The sequence below is a fragment of the Corythoichthys intestinalis genome, chromosome 11 (assembly GCF_030265065.1).
Source record: "Corythoichthys intestinalis isolate RoL2023-P3 chromosome 11, ASM3026506v1, whole genome shotgun sequence".
Classification (NCBI taxonomy): domain Eukaryota; kingdom Metazoa; phylum Chordata; class Actinopteri; order Syngnathiformes; family Syngnathidae; genus Corythoichthys; species Corythoichthys intestinalis.
In genome coordinates, this window is record NC_080405.1 from 31,760,686 (window position 1) to 31,782,846 (window position 22,161).

The following is a 22,161-nucleotide window of genomic DNA, read 5'->3' on the forward strand; positions in this document are numbered from 1 at the left end:
CCTTACCACAACAAAGAGCTTTTTATATTGAAATTCTTGTGAATAAATGCTTAAATCCCTGAATTCTTTATAGATATGGATGTAAAACAGTCTTTGTTCTTGGTTAAAAGCAAAAAAACATACAGGTAGCATTTATTTTACATAAATATTGCGAACTATGATGCCAATGCCTTAGCGGCTAATTTCTCAATTTTTTTCACAACGTTTTAAAATGCATGAATGGTACAAAAAAATATAATAATTACCTTGAATCCTCGAACAAATGACTCCGGAGACAATCCTTCCTGTTTGTATGTGGTACAGCTTTCGTGCTTTTTGACCCGAAATGCATGTCGCAATGTCATTGTATTCCTGGATTATTTTGTTACTTTTAGCCCTTAATTTAAAAAAAATATATAATTTTTGAAAAATTAACAACCCGATCATTTTCACCCTATTCGGATTCTCTGAAAAATGGCCAATCAGGCCGGTTTCTGATCACGTGATTGCATCCCAGACATCCTTAATTGTCACCTTCTTAAAATGATTACCATAACTCATTTACTATATATATATATATATATAAAGTATTTAAAAATACCAAAAAAATTAACAAATGGTTCAGTTTTTTGTGTTTCCTGAAAAATCTGGGGGGAAAAAACAATTGAGGCGATGATTTCAAGGTGTCAGGTTTTAGTTAACTAATGGTGAATTTCAATTTAAGCTCTGTATGTTTATGTAATCAGTATAATTTGTCCTAAAATGAAAAAACATGAATTAAAACATTTTGCACTGTTAATTGCTTATGTAATGTTTGTTGAAAAGTATTGCAGTAAAAATTGTATTGCCAGCATGATTTAACAAGTTATAGGAAAAATATATATATCAACATGCAATATTTTTCTTCTATTTCACAAAGTGTTTGTATTTTAATTCATGTCTTCTAAAACCTTCCTGGAAAATCACAATTTCCCTTCACTGGTCAGCAACCTTGAGATTAATGGCCGAGGGCACTATGTCAGTGAATTCGAGTTTACAGTATTTTATGTGCCTTCAGCTTGTTATCCTTTTTATGACCACCATTTTGTATGTGGTTATGTTGTTTCCTCCCTTATAAACATTTGGTATGTTTTATTTCAGACTTGTGTATATGGGAAGAACCTCTAAGGATTTGTGTGCCTGAATCTTGTCAAGCTGTAACATGTCATGTGTTTGTGGCCCAAATTAACTGCTCTGCCTAAAAGCCAGTGCTAGAGAACTTAAAAAACATTAAAGCCCAAAGTATTAGGACTATGTAAACTGTTTTAAATTATGTGGCTGGTTTTCCAGACTTTCTTTATGATGTGTTACTAACATTCTGCCTTTTTTTGCCTCATAGATTTCTTGCTGGCAAAGGCTTGGTTCTTTACCCAGACATCGGTGACAAGCTGGATATCATCTGTCCCAAAGCGGACCAAGGCCGAGAGTATGAGTTCTACAAGCTGTACTTGGTGAAGAGGGAGCAGGCAGAGAGCTGCAGCACAGTCCTTGATCCAAATGTGCTGGTCAATTGCAACAAGCCGGAGAAGGACATCAAGTTTACCATCAAATTCCAGGAGTTTAGTCCCAACTACATGGGCCTAGAATTCAAGAGGAACGTTAACTACTACATCACCTGTAAGTTTCCAATGAAAGTTGATGTATTGATGTCCTGCTTTAACATTCATTTAACCAGAGAAGCTTGACGGAACAGGTAATACACTCCGCTTCACACACCATTGAACGCCGACATGTGTGGCGGGGGGCTCCTCGGTTAAAGTGTTCTTTAATGGTGACTGCTGCATCACCGTGGCAATGGCCCAAAGTGATGTACTTTGCTAATGTTTAAGGTCAATGTGGAAGTGGACATTCAGTATATTTTCTCGATATATTTATCTTATGAAAATGGGAAAATCCGTAAATAAAATCCTTTCATAATCCTTATACCCAAATATGTTGCAGTACTTGTAGCGTTTAGGGCTTTGGGGGAGGAAATATTGCAATGTTTTTACAGCACATAAAGAAAACATGCATTCCATCACAGCCAGCGGCAGCAGTTTTATTACTGTTTGCATTTGAACCCACCCGTAATAAAAGCAATGGAATCTTACACAAGGTTTTACTGATAATGCCATGAAATTCTTGATTTATCAGCATTTAAAGTTTCATGTATTCTTTTAAGGCTTCTCATGAAAAGGAAAGTAGTTACAGAAGAGGTGCTGGCCTTCTTCTTGCCCATTGGTACCTTTGAGCAGGCTACTGTACACCTCAACTTTGCAGCACTGTTGGGAAAAAAAAATAGATAAATATATTGGCAACATTCCTCATCGTTAGTGAGGTGCTTCATGTCAGGTAGTACTACTAATTTATATCATATGTAGTGGTCGACAGAAATATCGTCCGGCAGATAAATCGGGCCGATATATGGACTTTTAAACCGGGCTAAACCATCGGCCGATGTACAAAAAATAAGCAGATAAAAAAGGATTTTGCTCAGGCCTCAGTGTTAGCAACTGTGGCTCCCGCTGACTGACGGTAGGACCCCGGAAGGAGCCTGCAGCAGTTTGAAGGCAGGCTGCTACAGAAAGCTTCTTGCATGAGAGAATATGCAATGTTGCTTTAGACTTTTAAGGATTTTACTGAGTGATCCTTAAACTCTAAATGTAACTCATAGTGTTAGCATAGCATTCGCATTAACATTAGCTTTAGCATGGCGAGCATCCTCTTAAACTCTCCGTTGTTTACATCTCGTTGTGACATCCTTCTGGGTTTAATTTCATGAAAATAATGTACTGTTCTTGCTGAGTGTGTATAATCTTAAAGTGCTGCGTTCACTGGTTTGGTAGCACTAGACCACTAGACTAGCCGTTGAAGCAAGTTTTTAAAAATTCCCCTCCAAAACCTAGTACGTGCTTTAAAAAAAGTACATCGCTTCAAATATTGGCTTACAAAATCAGCTATGGATATCAGAAATCAGCTGAATTGTTTTTAGCTATTGGTATCGGCATCAGCATTTGAAAATCCCATATCGGTCGACCTCCAATCATAAGCTAGGTTATAGAGCATAGGTGGAGTAGACGACTGTTCTAGCACATATCATCATTGTTTTTTTCAACACCGCGTATCCTCACTAGTGTCATGGCTGAGCCTCTTCCCATTCAAGACAACCTTGGGCAAGGGTGAGGATATTAGACGGACGATACGATGACTATTTTGTGTATACAAGTAGTCCCGGGGTTACGAACGAGTTCCGTTCCTAGGCTGGTGATGTAACCCGAATTTCCGCTTAAGTCAAAATTAATCCTTTAAGTACCTCTAAATACAAAATAACTGTCCAAAAACATGTATTATACGTCTCATTAATAAGATCAAGTAAAAAATAAGATTCTGTGAGGTATGTTGTGTTAAATGCCGTTATATTGAATGACTATTCGGGCTTTAAAAAAAAAAAAAAAAAGAAGAAGAAAAAAAACTTCAGGCTGTACTTGCAATGAATCGCTTTGCTGAGAGAAAAGGGTGCTGTAGAAAGAATAGGGAGGCGAGAGAGGGGGGATATCATTGTCGCTCAGGTCGCCTCTCTTAACGCAAGCCCGTCGTACGAAAAAAAAAAAAAAAACGGATCGGGACTCGCAAAAGAAGTCGGCGCCGGAGGAGAAGCAGCAGCAACAGCAGCAGCATGAGAACCCCAATAGCGAAGTGCAACATTTTTCTTAAAATGATTCAATCAAAAAAAAAATTTTCAAAAGAAAAAAAAAATTCTGGGAGGGCAACTTTATTTTTTCAAATGATTTTTTTTTGTCTTTGATTGAAAATAGTTTTTTTTTGATTGAAGCAACATTTTTGTGGGATTGAATGATTTAGACACAAATGTCCTACCCATAATATGGCCCAAACACAAAACAACCAAATCAAAGAAAACATTTTCAATGAAAATTTAAGTTTGAAATTTAAGTGTTCAAATGCAAATTTTTGAGTCTCAAATATTTTTTCGCACTCAAAAACGTTTTTTCTATGATTGAAATTTTTTCTATTTTTTTCATTTATTTTTTATTTTTATTGAAGTGATTTGTTTTAAAATATAATTTTTGATTGAATAAATAAAGACACAAATGTCCTAGCCAAAATGTGGCCCATTACATTACTTCAATCAATCTTATTTTTATGTTTCAATTTAAAAAAAAAAAAAAAAAAAAAAAAAAAGAATAAAAAAAAAAATGGTTTTCAAAATACATTTTTTTGTGTTTCAAGTTTTTTTCTGCATTCAAACACATTCTTTTAAATTGAAGTGACTTTTTTTGGTTGAAAATATATGCTAGTATTTTGTTTGAAGCAACTTTTTTTTTTGATCGAATAATAAAGACACAAATGTCCTAGCCAAAATGTGGCCCAAACGCAAAACATTACTTCAATCAAAAAAGTTGTTTCAATTAAAAAAAAAAAAAAACTTCAATCAAAAAAAAAAAAAATCAAAGAAAAATAGTTTTCATATACATTTTTTTGAGTTTCAAGTTTATTTTTGCATTCAAACATATACAGTGCCTTGCAGAAGTATTCGGCCCCCTTGAACCTTGCAACCTTTCGCCACATTTCAGGCTTCAAACATAAAGATATACAATTTTAATTTTTTGTCAAGAATCAACAACAAGTGGGACACAATCGTGAAGTGGAACAAAATTTGTTGGATAATTTAAACTTTTTTAACAAATAAAAAACTGAAAAGTGGGGCGTGCAATATTATTCGGCCCCTTGCGTTAATACTTTGTAGCGCCACCTTTTGCTCCAATTACAGCTGCAAGTCGCTTGGGGTATGTTTCTATTGTTTTGCACATCGAGAGACTGACATTCTTGCCCATTCTTCCTTGCAAAACAGCTCGAGCTCAGTGAGGTTGGATGCAGAGTGTTTGTGAACAGCAGTCTTCAGCTCTTTCCACAGATTCTCGATTGGATTCAGGTCTGAACTTTGACTTGGCCATTCTAACACCTGGATATGTTTATTTTTGAACCATTCCATTGTAAATTTGGCTTTATGTTTTGGATCATTGTCCTGTTGGAAGATAAATCTCCGTCCCAGTCTCAGGTCTTGTGCAGATACCAACAGGTTTTCTTCCAGAATGTTCCTGTATTTGGCTGCATCCATCTTCCCGTCAATTTTAACCATCTTCCCTGTCCCTGCTGAAGAAAAGCAGGCCCAAACCATGATGCTGCCACCACCATGTTTGACAGTGGCGATGGTGTGTTCAGGGTGATGAGCTGTGTTGCTTTTACGCCAAACATACAGTATCGTTTTGCATTGTGGCCAAAAAGTTCAATTTTGGTTTCATCTGACCAGAGCACCTTCTTCCACATGTTTGGTGTGTCTCCCAGGCGGCTTGTGGCAAACTTTAAACGAGACTTTTTATGGATATCTTTGAGAAATGGCTTTCTTCATGCCACTCTTCCATAAAGGCCAGATTTGTGCAGTGTACGACTGATTGTTGTCCTATGGACAGACTCTCCCACCTCAGCTGTAGATCTCTGCAGTTCATCTAGAGTGATCATGGGTCTCTTGGCTGCATCTCTGATCAGTTTTCTCCTTGTTTGAGAAGAAAGTTTGGAAGGACGGCCGGGTCTTGGTAGATTTGCAGTGGTCTGATGCTCCTTCCATTTCAATATGATGGCTTGCACAGTGCTCCTTGAGATGTTTAAAGCTTGGGAAATCTTTTTGTATCCAAATCCGGCTTTAAACTTCTCCACAACAGTATCTGGGACCTGCCTGGTGTGTTCCTTGGTTTTCATAATGCTCTCTGCACTTTAAACAGAACCCTGAGACTATCACAGAGCAGGTGTATTTATACGGAGACTTGATTACACACAGGTGGATTCTATTTATCATCATCGGTCATTTAGGACAACATCGGATCATTCAGAGATCCTCACTGAACTTCTGGAGTGAGTTTGCTGCACTGAAAGTAAAGGGGCCGAATAATATTGCACGCCCCACTTTTCAGTTTTTTATTTGTTAAAAAAGTTTGAATTATCCAATAAATGTTGTTCCACTTCACGATTGTGTCCCACTTGTTGTTGATTCTTGACAAAAAAAATTAATTTCATATCTTTATGTTTGAAGCCGGAAATGTGGCGAAAGGTTGCAAGATTCAAGGGGGCCGAATACTTTTGCAAGGCACTGTATATATTTTATGATTGAAGTGGCTTTTTTTTGGATTGAAAATATATATTTTGTTTGATTGATGCAACTTTTTTTTGGATTGAATAATAAAGACACAAATCTACCTCCATACTTGACCCCAGTCTGAAAAAGGTGCTTTGTCGGCGATCAGAGGAGAACCGGAGGTTGGGGCGGGCGTCATGACGCTCCTAAGCCGCTTCTTGGGCGGACACATGAGAACTGGAGATGACAGCGGGTGGGACCTAAAGCCGTTAGGAACTGCAGGACTGCGGCAATGCTGCTTGGGTAGGAGGAATGGCAAGAACTAGGTACTGTTTACGCGACAAAAAAGAAAACAAAACAAAAAACACGATTGAAGACAAAATGGCAGACTGGACTTCGGCGTCATAATGTCGAAATGGCGTAAGTCGGTTACTGCGTAACCCGGAGACTACCTGTATTGTCAAAATAAAACATTTTTCATTTGTGTTTGACATTAATATATAACAGTATGTCTGCTCCCTCTATAGTAAAATCCTAATTCAAATGCCACAATTTCTTTTGTTTTGAGACACTTGTATTTATATTTGTGTACTCTTCTTCAAAAGCAGGGTTTAAGGAGGCATGGTGATGTTATCAAACAGCTTCAGTGGCCTGGGTATTATGTGGGCTAAAGAAATCATTGCTTTTATAATACACAAATGTCTTGAGGGAGCGCTTGGATTTTAACATCTCTGCTCTTACCTTTTGTTGCTGTTTTATTCTACGAGTACATTTCGTTCTTTGCAGCCGAAGCAATCACTTCTCAAGCCACAGGGGACAGGATGGGCAAACAGGCTGTGATTGCAGTTGATGTCTGGACAGATTTTTAAACTGTTTGAAACTTTGCAGTCACAGTGTTGATGAGAAAGATGTATTTTATTTATAGAGAATGTCATTAGTTAAATTTAAATCATAGTTGATTGTAAATAAATGATAATTAATTCTATAGTTGTTTAAAAACATTTTTTTTAGTATAGTATTATTATGTGTTTGCTTAACTAGCAGTGTAATATGAGACATTTCCTCAGCATGTAGGAGTAGCTCTTTCAAACAATTTTTGAAGACAATAACTCTCCATTCTCTCTGCTGTGTAATAGCGTATTGATGGTACCAGCTAGAAACACTTGCCTGTAGTGTTTCAGGAGACATGCTGGCTCCATCCAAGTGATGTTGTATCATTATTAGCCTCATACACTGTACATCTCTCTTGTCAGCAGTAATCAGTTGTTGTATTCGTCTTTGTTGTATGTTAATGCCGTTGTCCTTTGCGGCAGGAGTGCCTCGTGGTATTTATTACACTCCAGCCTGTGCATACACCATGGTTAACTTCATCTATCATGTGTACAGTATAATGGTCATGTCAGCCGAATGTACAGTATGTATTTAAAGGCCAAGACAGTGACATGTGAGCAGATTTTTGCAGCTTTTTCTGTCCAGTGGAGTCTGCTGTATGAAGGCTTGTTTTGGTAGGAATGTGGTTCACTCATTCAGCATAGCGGTGGGAACCTCTGGGTACCTCCAGTATGATTTGATTTGCGATACAAGACTCATGATAACGATTTTCTCACAATATGGCGATATAACGATTATCGATACATGGGTCCTTCTGTTGTCAAGTTTATAAATAGTAGACGCCCAATTCATTTGAAGTGGGAGGGCACTGCCATCCCTCCCACTTCAAACGGATTGGACGTCTATGGCAGTCAATAGCAATCAACGAGTTTAATTTTGAGGTATTTCAGGTCATTTGCTGTTTATTTTCAGTTACTTCCAGTTGATTTTGGGGCATTTCTGGGTCACTTCCTGTTGATTTTGGGTTAAAGAATAGGAAGTGACCCGGGAATTAATAGGCATTGACTCAAACTTAACAGGACGTGACCTGTAAATGCCTTAAAAAGTACAGAAAGTGACCTGTAAATGCACCGAAAATCAGAAAGACTTGCTGTGAATGCTTTGGTTTTGAATGAGCGAACGTTCATTCGCCCATCCCTGTCTGAATTAATTGGGCATCTAGCGCCATAACCGAGAGACTATTCTTGTGGAAGATTTTGGTAGCAACTTGTTAGTTTCTTTTAAACACTGACACCTTTCTTGGCAGGAGCATATCGATAACTAGAGGTGTGCGAAATTTCCGATTCTTAGATTATTTGCGATTCGGCCGCGGAAGATTCGAGAACGAGTCACAAACATCCAAATTCCGATTATTGAAATATGCCAAGTAAAGCAGAACTAAAACACAGTCAGCGCAGTCTTCAGAACTCAATGAGGAATGGACTGAGAGTAAACATCATTCTCAACTCACCTATCCACAGCTCTGCCTTCTAGATAAGAAAATTATATTACTTGACTGCATCCGACAGCCGCTACAAACTACGCTCACATAATTCTACGGTAGATACCACATGTATAAAGAATTTGATGCGAAATGACAGACTCTGCGGCGTTAGCATACGTATAGAAAATTAGATGCGAAATGACAGACTTGCCGGAGTTAGTAAAGAGCCGCCATCTTAAAGCAGTAGACTTCTCTGGAAGGCTGTTGCAGTGAACCTTCTGCGCGATTCTAATTAACTTTTTATCTAAAATACTCTTAAATGGGCAAAATCTTGACTTGAATCTATCTTTAAGTGATTCAACAGTTTTAAGACTTTTACATGTCGAAAGTAAACAGAAGGGAATAACGGGAGCAATTTTAACAACTTTAACGGTTGATTCACAACTTGAAATTAATTGAATGTGGGACTTGAATAGGGACTTGAGTATTTTATTAACTGTTTTGAACTGTTCATTTGATATTTAAATAGTAGTTTATTTAAGCCTGAGAGGATTTTTGTACAATTTTTTAAACTAATGTACGAAACATTAAAAGCAGCTAATAGCTGTGGCGGTGGCATCAATAATCGATTTATAATCAAATCGTAGCATCTGAATCGTAATCGTATCGTTAGGTGCCCCAAGATTCCCACCTCTATTGGTAACGGTACAAAATACACCGATACAAAGTATCACAATATCAATCAATCAATCAAATTTATTTATATAGCCCTTTACAAAACCTGATCACTATTTCGATATTTTGTCACACCCCTAGTTCAGCAGTAGAAAGTAAATGTAAATCTAAAGAGCGAGCTTATCTGGGCTGATTAACAGTCAGATATGGTAGACACTGTGAGACCACAGAAAGAGGCAATGGGAGGGCGCATTCCTGAAGTCCACCTGCACTTTGACCCTGTGGCTCTGTATGTCTTTTCCTTGATCAACTTCAATACCCCCTCTACTTTATGCTCCACGAAAGGGGCTGAACAAGCAACAAAAGGTGTGGGGTAAAGTAAGCAACAAATGGTGCGTGTTTATGTGACTCCCCGCTGCCCTTGTAGCACTGCAGGAGATGTCCACTGCTCGGGTTTGTGCATCCCAGGCAAACTCTGACAGCCGTGCGTGTGCGCGAGTTCGTGCATATGTGCTTGTGTAGTCGGTAGGGGATGGTCGCGGGGCGAAAAGTCAGAACCCACGGATAAAGGGTCACAGAGACACAGTAGGGGTCAGTAATGATAACCCTGCTCTGATCTAAACTCCAGCTTTTGCCTGTGCTGTCCATCAGCACACGCGTACACACGCACGCACCCCTGCCACACACACACTGACACACGAATAACCAAACAAACTGGCTGCATTTCATTGTGTTGTCTAAACATGGGATTTGAAATGAGATGTTTGTGTGGAAAATAGCTGTGCTGGGTTTAGAGGCCATAGAGCTCAGAGGGGAGTGACTTGATACTGCAAGCTTTTAAAGAAAATGAATTAAGGTGGGGTAGAGGGGAGGACGGGTAGGATTGTATACACATCAGAGAAGCATGGCAGAAATCTATATTTACTTTGTAGATAGACTCCAACTCACGAATATAAGAAGTATAGAAAATTGAATGGACGGATAATGAAAAAGAGCAGCTATATCCTGCGCCATTTGTAACTGTCTGGTAATGTCATACTTTCAGCCTTCAAGAGGGCCACTTCCTTGCCTGAAAAACATACAAGAGATTGTTTCATCCTTTGTTTGCAAGTTTTTAGTAAAACCATAAAAATAAACACATTGTTTAATTACTGTATCACTGACACGATCATAGTTGTGATAAATGTTGGCAGAAATCTGGACTTTAACACATAATCTACGCTGCAATATTGTAAGAAAGGACGACTTAGGATGTTACGTTTCGCAAATGCTGCCACACCAACATGGCTGAGCAGATGTTCAGTTTAGAAACATTTTGCTTGGAAATCACATAATCATGTCTTTTCTTGGCTTTTGTGCGAGCGATCATGAAGTATTTAACCTTTACCCAATTACTATATGTATTAGCTGCAATCTAAAAAAAGTCAGCATAGGCTGGTTTCAAATTGCTGGTGTGTTTAGGGGCCTCCATTTGTTAAAATAATCACTTTATTACCACACTTGTTTTCTTGAAATTTTCTTATAACATTGCGACTTTTTGTCCCACAATTTGTTTTTCTTATCTGAATAAAAGAAAGCTCTTTAGCTTGTTGTTTACCATTGCTTTACTATAATGTATAATGTTGATTCTTGGTCTCTGACAAAACAACCCCCCCCCCCCCCCCCCAAAAAAAAAACAACAACTTTAGTGCGACTTACAGTATATACTGTGTTCTTTCCTTTGCATTTTGCAATTTTTGGCTGGCGCGACTTACACAATGTCGTAAAGTCTGAAAATTATGCTTTATGCAGGGTCGAGTTTACTCATTTACATATTCTTTGCGTTTTCTTGTAAAAATGAAATAGCCACAGTGCTGGCTATGACTCTCTGCTACATAAGGCCAGGAGGCAGCAAACACGAGCAGCCAGTCCTCATACACTCCTTTAGTCCTATCCCTAGATTCCTTATGTAGTCAGCAGGGTAAGCTTGATCCTTCGTGACAGCTGTCACTCTCCATCTAAGTGTGCCGTCATGGACTAAGACATCCATAGACTTCTACACCGGAAAAATGCGGCAGCAGGGCACACGCTCCCTTAACCTCAGAAGACTCCCGCCTTCGTAATGACTTGCAGCAAACAGCAGAGATGTTTTTGCTCTTGTCACTCAATGGGTTTGACATTAAATCCCAGGAAACTATCTCAACTACGATGAGCATTGGACAGATAATGTGTCCAAGGATAAACCTGTTGGGTAAATATTTAGCATTATCTTTAGTTCTTTCTATAACCCACGCATGGTTGCTCAAGCCGTCTTTAGAAACAGGAAGACATTTGACAGCTGTATTTGACACTGTGGGATGATCTCAGTGCTCACACCTGATGGGATTTAGGTTAGAAGTCATGTTGCACATCACCAATAGATATTTTCCTTTGCAGATGTGCTGTATATTTGCTTAGGAACCTACACATAGACTTTAGCAATTTGTTCCCTACCTCGGCCATTGGATTGCATACAGTGGATACATTCTTATTATATGAAATGGCTTGCCTTTGGGTTAAAGTTGAAGGTCAAGTTTGAAATCCCCCGCCAGGGTTACAGCAGATCACCAGTTCTCCCTTGCCCTAGATTCACAGAGACGTAAACGCACCAACGTGCAGTATGTGCACTCGTACAAGTGTTCCCACACTATTTTACACAAGCGATGTCAGGCTTCTTCTCAGATTCTGCAATAAAAGTAATCTGTTTCTAAAAAATGTTAGATGTCATCTTTTAGAGTTAACATGAAATTACCATAATCAAATCACACCCCCCTATTCAAAAGACATTCATTTGTCAGCTGCGCTCTTGAAAAGACAAAGGCATTTTGAATGTCAGATTATAGAGATGCAAATGACTCACACATTTTCCAACTTGCAATTAAATGGGTTTTTAACATCTGGTAACCTCCCTCAGTAAAATCAGGCAAAGATTTGTATTACAGAACAGACTTTTTTTCGTTGAGCCCCCATGCATGTTTTTTATCAATGTAGAACAAAGGACAGACGATTATTGCACATTTATCAGAGTGTAGACATTTCAAATCACTTACAGAACCAGCGGGATGATCGATGTTCTTATTTTTCACATAGAGTACAAGCTTGGTAAATGGATGAAAAATGCCATACAACAATGTTTAAATGTTGTTTGTGTGAGACAAAATGCCTAATTTAGCCTCAACCGCTCGCTTCACCTGAGGAAAATCCGTGTTGCTCATTGACTTGGGGTAACTGTCATTGATGTTACCGATTAGAGTTTTAAGTAGCTAATCAGTAATACTTAGCGGATTTCCTTTTCAAAGTAAACCCCGCTAACAGCTCAGGTTAGCCCCGGTGGCGCAGCATGGCCCAGGATAAGGAGATTTCTCCCCTCCCGTTTTAGTGTTTATGGAGCAGGGGTGTAATATGTGACTTTCTGCTTGCTTTGCAAATCTATCCAGGCTGCCTCTCCTACTTCTCTTTTGGATATTTCATTCGAGGGGGTTAGCAGGCACAACGTTATTGCCTTTCGCTTATTACAGAGGAGTTTGTTTAGAGTGGGGTATGGCGTGGGGGTAAGAGGGTGGGTGAGGGTCCGCGAGGACTTTGTTGCAACGGCAGGGCTGCTCACGTGGCCAGACAAGTGAATGGTAGTCATTGGTTACGACTGAACCCTTCTCTCCCACATGATATATTCATGTATTCATCTCAATTAGTTGGCTTCGAACATCTCCTAACACAGACGCTCTGCCGAGCTCCACACTTACCTTATTAGAATATTTTACCCCCCGCCTCGCTGCCCCCCCCTCCTCTAATCATCCTACCCGCCATTATTCAGCCTTTAAGATCTCTAAATGTGCTTGTGCGCCTTGCTAAGATTGTCTTCAAGTCACTCTCTTGAACGTAAGGCTTGGATCTCTTTTCAGCACAAAACCACACAGACAACAACAGTCCTATTCATTTTTTGTTTTGTATTTCTTCTCAAGCTCATTTGCCAACCTCTCACACAATGTTCCTTTTCTCCAAGAACACTTCACAAAAAGTTGAAAGTAAGCTCCCCTGTTTCATTTATTTCCATCTTCAGTGTCAAAATCCATCCTAGTGCCTTTAAAACCTCAAAAAGCCTCCAGGCAACAGGAAGAGGAGACACTTCAAGACTGTTGGAAAGATTAATGTTTGGTGTAGTGATTGCAAAGAGTCAATGTAAGAGATGAGTTTAGTTGGTGTAACATTGCGGTGTGCTCCTGATGAAACGATGGCATCTTCTCCTCTTTTTAACGCATGCAAATCGATATCTCCTCTTCCAGTTCAGATGTCTGAGGTTGTTTGCACTGTGCTTTGCCAACAGCACGTATTCTTTCTTCGTGGGCCAATGGCTAAGCTAAAATCATAGCCCTCTGTCAGCTTGGCCTCGCTTTCCCCCCTCCAAGCCTTCATAGAACAGCGGTTTCTGTTTTCCAAGGCGCGTACTGAAATGACTTTGTTTTCCAGCAGCCGCTCTGTTGCGCCCTCAGACGGTTCCTGCCAAGAAGTCCTTCCCGAGTTGGAACCTGAGCTTGTTTGCACAATCTCATCGGAGAAATATGGATTTATAATTATGGAGGTTATTAGTTTTAATGTCTTATCCTTTCTGAGGAAAACCGCTGTGTGCTCAGCGTGCCCGCAAATGAGGGTTGGTGTGAACAATTCTGCAGGAAGCCAAGTTTGAGGGGGAAGCAAGAGAAAAGAACCCGGTGATGAAATTGAATGTGCTTCGAGCAAGGCAAACAAACATGAATCACAAAGCGGTGATAGAGATTGCTGTGGTTCTGCAACGGATAAATAGGGAGTATAAATACTGTTCTGCAGGCCAGGACCAAGCCTGTTTTTGTGAATTCAGCTCAGTGGCAAAATGTCCATGTTCCTTTCCAGCATGACCGCAGGCGACAGGAGCGGACAAACGTGTGTGTGCAAACATAGGAATAAATATTCTCAAAGCCACATAAGCAAATTCAAAGCTACAGTGATCCGTCGCTACTTTGCGCTTCAAACTTTGTGCCCTCAGTCCATCGCGGATTTTTTTTCAATTAAAAAAACAAATAAATAAATGCAACAACTTATAGAGCTGTCCCGATCCGCTCACGTAGACTCCCACTCTCACTCGTGCTGTTATTCCTGGTCAGGCAGTGCACTGGAGTTGCTTACTAGAACTACCAAGAGTGGATCCGTTGATAAAAAAATCCCTTTTGTATCCAGAGAAGGGTCATCTGTTTGCAGGATAGGGCTGCCTCTGCTTTGTTGGACAGTGGACCGCTCAGGCAGGCAATCGGGCGGACAACCTTTTTACATATTCCAAAAGCTGCAGTTTGTCTACTGTACAAGGGACGGTGTAATAAAAAACCAAATATTTTTTATGTGGTGACATTTGACACTTCACCCTTTTCCCAGGGTTAGGTGTTGGAGGTTGTTGCCGAAGCAATTTTTGCTTCTGCGCCTTCTTTGCGCCCACATGAGAGTGAGCCAATTCCTTTACAAGACCCACCAAGAAGTCCACCCGTCTCTCTTATATTCAAGATGCTAGCTGCAGCTATCCAGAGTGAAACCCCTCCTTTACACCTAGGCAGGAACCCCACAGGAGTGTGTAGGGGGTTTGTCTGCTGGATTGCTTGTTTGAGTGGTCTATTTTTTTGACAAAGCCAAGTGGTCAGTTTGGTATTGGGGTCATTTGACGCCTTTCTGGTCTTTCTTTATGCCCCCCCCCCCCCCCCCCCAAAACGGGACGTCCAGTGTTAAAATTAACGATGGATGACCGACGTTAAGGTTTGATCTTGCTAGAGACGGTTGGAAGCCGAAAGCGCCGCATGTATCAATCATCGTTTAACTTGTTAAACAGTTGTTGTGGCAACTCATTGTGTGTGAGCAACTTGAGTGGATTTGAGTGGACTCACTCAATGAATCATCTAATAAAGACAAGCATTTTTCTATTCTACTTGTTTAAAAAAGAATTTGTTGGGACAGTAATATGTTAAAAACTTATCATAATTATTACATTTAATTTGCTTAAAAACCATTTGATATAATAATATATCCATAAGTTTTTTTTTAATTATACTTTAAAACCATGTCTTTTATGTATCTCTTTCCAATGCTAAATCTGAATAAATACATTGAACACATGGGGGAGTGCTACTTCGTGGTTTTTCACTTATTGCGGCGGGTTCTGGTCCCCATTAACCGCGAAAAATGAGGGATAACTGTATACTGTATATACTCATAACCCCACACTCACATGACAATAGAGATATCAGAAAGAAACCATCAAACAGCACGCAGACATGCTCTTGCAATAGGGAGTGCATTGTGCATGTGCTGGTACACATTCAAACCAAGTGTGACTAAAAGAGGATATTTTGAGTTCCATTTTGGGTGCGAACGCTGCTAACCACAGTTTCTTCTTGTTGACGGACGGATACTGGAAATGTAATGTCATCAAATAAGTATGTGCTGTAAAATTCAGCTTCTCACATGATGATTTGATTAAAATCCAAAGCCACTAGTCCTACTCCCATCCCTCCTTTACTTCCTTTTCTTTTTCCCCGCAACGTAATCTTACTCAACTCTCTCCAGCCGCTCCATCCTTAGATCCTCCCCACCTCTCCTCTTCTCTTCTCCGGCACACTGACAGATCCTTCAGGAAATTGTTTCGAATCTGCCAGACATTTTTGTGTTGTAGCTGTTTATTTGTATTGGGGAGCTCGGGGGCCCGGAGACTCCGTCGCTCCCTCCTGTATTGAAATGGAGGTTAAGCTCCCAAACTCTTTAACCGTCCTGCGCCAAAAACGCTGATCCTCGATCAGCACGGCTTTACCGTGTAACCGATACCTGGGATGAGGAGAGAGGCGCGCCGGGGAGGACGTAATCAGTGGGTGTTTTCGCGTCAGCTACTGGCTTTGTGTGTATTAGGATGCAATCAGCAGTATTTTCTCTGGGGTCTACTGCACTTTCTGATTGGGCTTTTGTCAAATACCAAGCCAAGGGAAGAAAAATATTTTTCTTTTTGTCATTGTGTCACTGCGTGAACTATTCTAAAACGGTGGTCCTAGCAATACACAACTACATCATTTACTTAGATATGCTTATGTGTGCGCTTTCATGCTCCGATTTGACTCTTATGTTGGCTGCAGTCGATTTCGTCGGTCAGTTTGTGAATGTTATAGGGCTGCCACAAACAATTATTTTGATAGTTGACTAATCACCATTTATTTTTTTGATTAGTCAACTAATCAATATGTACATATATGGGGGTGGCATGGCTCAGTGGTTGGAGTAGTTGTCCAATGCAATGTAGTGTAAAGCGCCTTGAGGGTCTTAAAAAGGTGGAAAAGCGCTATACAAGTATAATACCATTTACCATATATATTTTATAAATGGAAAAGAAATTAATTGAAGAAAACTTTTAAAATAAATATTATACAGTATTATTGTTATGATAAAAATGATTAGAAATTTTCAAATTTTTAGACAAAAAGCAGACAAGAACATTTTATTAACTTTTTTTTTTTTTTTTTTTACTTAAAAAGTATATTTTAACAAAATAAAAACAAGTAATTAGTAAACATCCTATTTAGTTTTTTTTTCTTGTTTGGGCGTTTATTATTCAAAATAATATTTAAAAATAATGATTAAAAAAACATTTGAAAAATGTAAAAATAAATAAATTCGAAACATCCAATCCATTTTAATTTGGAAATGGGTTGGACGTCCATAGCCGTCACTGGCAGCTGATGATGGCTCATAAGGATTTGTACAGTTCTTTGATCAACAACGTCCCTAAACAATCACTCAACTACCAAATTAGTTGCCAACTAATTTAATAATGGATTAGTTGTTGATTAATGGCAGCAGCCCTATTTTGCTACCATGTACATTTGCATTATCATTCACTTTCTTGAGTCTCAAAAGCTGTACGTGAACAGCGACAGGCAAAATTGCCAGCCCACACAGTCTTTATTCTTGTTCTTGCACTTTTCTCTTCCCTTTAATGCATGCAATCTTTCCAGTGCTGTCACTTCGAGTAGATTTTATTCTTAAAGCACCAACTGAAAACAGCAATTATCTCATGTCATATAGAGCAGGATTAGGTCCACCTTATATAATTAAAGAGGCCCCTTGAGCGAGAAACTCCCCTCTTACACAAAGAAACCTTAGAGAACAAAACTCAAAGTCAAGTTGATGAGGTAAGTATTTAATTTTAATTTCTACCTTCCAAATGGTCCCGTTTTATGAAGTTTTTGTGAATTGTGTCCCACGTTTGAAAATACAAAGATTTTAAACGGCCAAGTATTGATATTGATTTCTGAGTCCTTTTATTTCTCACGTGTAGATGCTGTATTAGCTCAGAATGAACTCTGTTGGACACGTCTTAATCAATCAATGAATTAATCAATCAAGTTGTCCGCTAGACAGCTTCTCCGTTCTTTCTGAAGACATCATTCGACAACTGCGCTTCCAACATAGTCTCATTACAAATTCTTGGAGAAAGTAAAGTGGAAAATAACTGCAAATGGGAGAAAAAGTTAGATTTTCTTCTTGAGTTGGAACTCGCATGATTCAATTTTGCATTCCGCTACCCACCACCCCCCTTCTACCAGCCACGCGTTATTATTAGAGCTGTCTTTGTAGAGCCGAATTCAAATACCATAGAAGTAGTACGCCATTTCAGTGAAAAGCACCCTGCTGAAGTTACTCGATGAAACTGGAGTGTGGTGTTCGTGGATGGATAACTGAAAGCTTTGAGTGACAACCAATTTCATTGTTACGTGGATAGCGGAGAACTGCCACCCTATTAACATTGTTGAAGACAGCAGACAGATTATTAATTCGGGGATCTCTATTGTAATCCACTCTCAAAGGGAGCCAAATTGTCAATAATATGCATTTTTGTGATTAGAGAGGAGCATATTCCGTTTATAATATATGGTGGAAAACACTCAGGTGACTTGAAGTTCGGCTCTGAGACCCCCAATTTGGCCAAACTTCCAAATTGTCCTCTATGCATGTGTGATACATCATTGGAAAGCTTAAAATCTCAATTTTCTGGAGGAAGAAAATTTTTGAACAGGAGGGCATTATAAAGTTTTTTTTTAAACCTCTAAACCCTAACTCGACGTGAGAGCATGAGAGAGCATAATTAAAGACACCATGATTTTAGCGAGATATTATCACGTACTTACTTTGTTTCAATCCAAAAACTAACATGTCTCACCGAGTGTCAAGACACAGCTGGAGTTTTTCGGGATTTTATGGATGAAACACGGTGATATAACAACAGTTGCAATTCAGAAATCTCAGACATCAAGGAGTGATCAAGATTTTTTTCCCCCAAATATTTATCCTTTTAAATGTTTTTGTTTTAAAAATCTGTCTTTGTTTGGATCGATTATCATCTAAAATATCGGGAAAATGCGACAGTAACAATAAAAAAAAAATACAATTAAGCGATATTTTTGAGGCAGATATCCATGATCTATTTACAGACAAATTTTTTTTCATTACGACATAATTTTTAAAAGTTTAAAATATGCGAGTGAATAATTTTTCTAAAGTCATCTTTTTTTTAAAAAAAACAACAACTTAATATTAAACATCAATTAATGATTCTAAGCTAAAAATGATAGACATTTTGAATAATAAATATAATTACTTACCTTCTTTTTATGGCAAAAGCGGTTGAGCAGTGCCTGTAAACGGGGGTCTCCTGGGTAAAACGGACAAGTTAAAAATAGTTCGGGGGCTTAATGTGCCATTAAATTGCTATGGCAGCATATAGACATATTGTTCTATCAAACACAACAGTTCTTATGGCTTAAAATACAGCAGTTTATTTTAAAGAAGGGTGCAAGAGCAGAAACAGCTTTTTCAGCCATGTCTGTGTTTTCCGCCATAAACTGTTGTCACGATCCTAAAATTTTCAACTCGATATCAATGCTCAATAAATACTCGGTACTATTTTCAAAACAACATTAAAGAAAAAAATGTATCTGTAATTTGTCTTTAGATCCTAAACTGATTAATTACTCAATTAAGTCTCTGTTATAACCTTTGGTCTGAAGAAGAATGAATTGTGGTTGTTTCTGATTAATCGAGATATTTACAGAAAATTGTTTGGAAAAAAAAAAACGTGATTCATCTATTGACAGCACTCAAACATATTAATAAGTGATTATGTTGAATGGTGCATAATTTACTTTTGCACTGAAAAAAGAATTTCAATTGATCCCATTTTACTGATGTTTCTGCATCTCCCCTTGCATGCACAACTTGCAATTGCCTGCAGTGTGTGTTGTTGTTTACTTGTTTGTTTGTGTGCCATCCTTGACAAGTGTTATTGCGGCGAGGATGGCCCCACTCGGTTGTCATAATTCAGCCTGAAAAGGTCAGTGACGATGAAGCACCCTTCTTCTCGGCGCATGAACAGACACAGTCTTGGAGCAGTGCACACAGATGACTCATACACACAGACACACATGCACTGGCATCCAAACACATTTGCATAGATGCACACACAACTGCATTTTTTTCACGTGCATAAGCACTTGTGGCAAATGTGGGTATTTTGTCTTAGTCTCTTCGTTAATGTGTTCCAGCTCCTCAGCTCTTGTTTCATTCACGAATGGGAGGTGCGTGAGGTTCTTTTTGCTGGGGTGTTGCACACAGATGAGCTGTTTAGCACGATAGATTTTTGGAGCCTTGTGGCCTTTGACATGCCACTACTATCTCCCATCGCATTCCGATCCATCCCACTGCTCCTTTTATCACCAGAATTGGCTGATTTGTGGCTCGTGGACTTTCCGATTAGAGGAGGGTGACTTCTTTTGGAGTCCAGAGTCCTAAACCACCTTTTTTTGATGACAACAAAGGCTGGACAAAAGATGAAGAGGATCACTATTATCATCTGGTGGGATTTAGCGAGTGAACTAGCGTTCACCTCATGTGATTATCAGTACAAATGAGGCCCAAAGAGCAAAACTTCAGTTTGCCTCCTGCTGGGGACAAGCTCACCAGGAGACCCTTTGTCTGTGTGGAGCCGCTGATTACACAACCAGACATGAGAAACTTTGGCTCACAAATCTGTAGTTTTGTTGTTGCGGAAAACAACTATTACAAATTTTAAACAGGTTAATAAAATCGTCTATGTTGACAAATGAAACACATAGTCCAAAAACCTGTTGCGCAAAAAAATCCTGACTAATTTAACCAGCATACATTTCAGCCCTGAGGAAAAAAAACACATCAAAGTCTAAAACATTTCCATACTGCAGACATCTCTCTTGCAAACATTGTCATTTTTGTCAACAACGACGATAACGACAATATTTTGTCGGCGAACAATTTTTTCATGAAGCTGACGAGCTAAAAACGTGGCTTGGGAGAACATAATGAAACGAATGCCAGTTTTCGTCTGACGAGACGACAACGAGATGAAAATGCGACATAGTTTCTGTCATATGTTCACAATGCGTGACATTTTCATTTTGTACTATTGTACAGTGGTTCTTAACCTTGCTAAAGGTACTGAACCCCAAAAGTTTCACATGTGGATTCACCGAACCATTTGGAATTCTACGCTAGCAAGCTAATAATTTAGCAAATCCCTGTTCAAAATTCTTCTCATTTTGACAGCATGTTTTATAAACAGGTCAGAATTTGAGACCACGCTTCCCTTCATACCAAGTGCGAGTCAACCTTCCCACTGAGCAAACCAGTTCCTCCTCCCATCAGATCAAGGACTAGCAGTTAAAAGAAATTGAGTAAGCCTGTAAATTGGGAGCAAACCATTCCAAAACCTGGTCTAAAAAGCCAGTTTGCCAGGATTTAATCTGCGTACGACAATAGGGCTCTGTGTTTCTTTACCTTTGCCGAACCCCTTAGACTTACTCACCGAACCCCTGGGGTTCGATTGAACCCAGGTTAAGAACCACTGGTATAGTAACATCAGCTTGAATGGTAGCAGTGCTTAGGTCATGTCACTCATGTGAGATGTGCTGCGCCTCTCCCTCACTATCCTCACCGGGGTTTAGGTGTTTCTAGCTAGGCTGCGGTCCATCTTGCTTGTTTGGAAACAAATGGTAAGATTTGTTTTCTTGTCTTGGCAACAGAGAATATGCAATGTTGCTTTAGCCTTTAAAGGTGTTTGCTGAGTGATCATCCCACACTAAATGTAAGTTGTCGCATTAGCATAGCATTAACGTTAGACTTAGCATCAACTGTAGCGTAGCCAGCATCCTTTTAAACACTCGGAAAACATTTTTTTAAAATACAGTTCGTGGTTTTTAGGTGGGTTTAATTAAAAAGTAATGATCCCTCGCTACTCTGTGCTTCAAACTTCGCGCTGGCTTTAATTGAAAAGTAATGTAATGATCCCTTGCTACTCTGTGCTTCAAACTTCGCGCCCTCAGTCCATCGCGGATTTTTTTCAATTAAAGAAAAATAATAATACAGATGCACTGTCACGAGCCGATCGCGTGGTCTCACTCACAATGCTCTTTGTTGGTCAGGCAGTGCACTGGATGTGCTTATTAAAGTTAACGATGATTGACAGATGTTTGTGTTTCAGCTCGCCAGAGTGACAAACTTCAAAAGCGCTGCATGCGTCAATCATCGTTTAACTTGTTAAACAGTTGCTGTGGCAAGTCATTGTGTGTAACTAAGCAGCTTGAGAGGATTTGAGTAGACTCACCATGACCCATTTAATAAAGCCAAGCGTTTTCCTACTACTTTATTTCTTGTTTAAAAATAAGTCGGTGGGACAGTAACATGTTTAAAACTTATTACATTTGAAGTGCTTACAAACCATTTATTAGAATATGTGTATATATATATATATATATATACAGTGGTACCTCTACATACGATCACTTCGACACACGATCTTTTCGACATCCGACGTAAAATTTGAGCCGCCATTTGTTTCTACATCTGACGAGTTGCTCGAAATACGACGACATGACAGCACTGCAAACGAACGCACGGTGGATTTTCTTGTGTGAGAAAT

The 22,161-nt window shown here is 39.2% G+C and overlaps 1 protein-coding gene across 1 annotated transcript in view; it reads left to right on the forward strand.

Moving 5' to 3' along the window:
- The window catches only part of efnb1 (ephrin-B1), a 129,388-nt gene that overhangs the window by 45,034 nt on the left and 62,193 nt on the right, over positions 1–22,161 (forward strand). Inside the window, exon 2 of the mRNA XM_057849744.1 lies at positions 1,358–1,635. Coding sequence (XP_057705727.1) covers positions 1,358–1,635 — 278 coding nt within the window. The remainder of the gene's footprint in view (positions 1–1,357; positions 1,636–22,161) is intronic.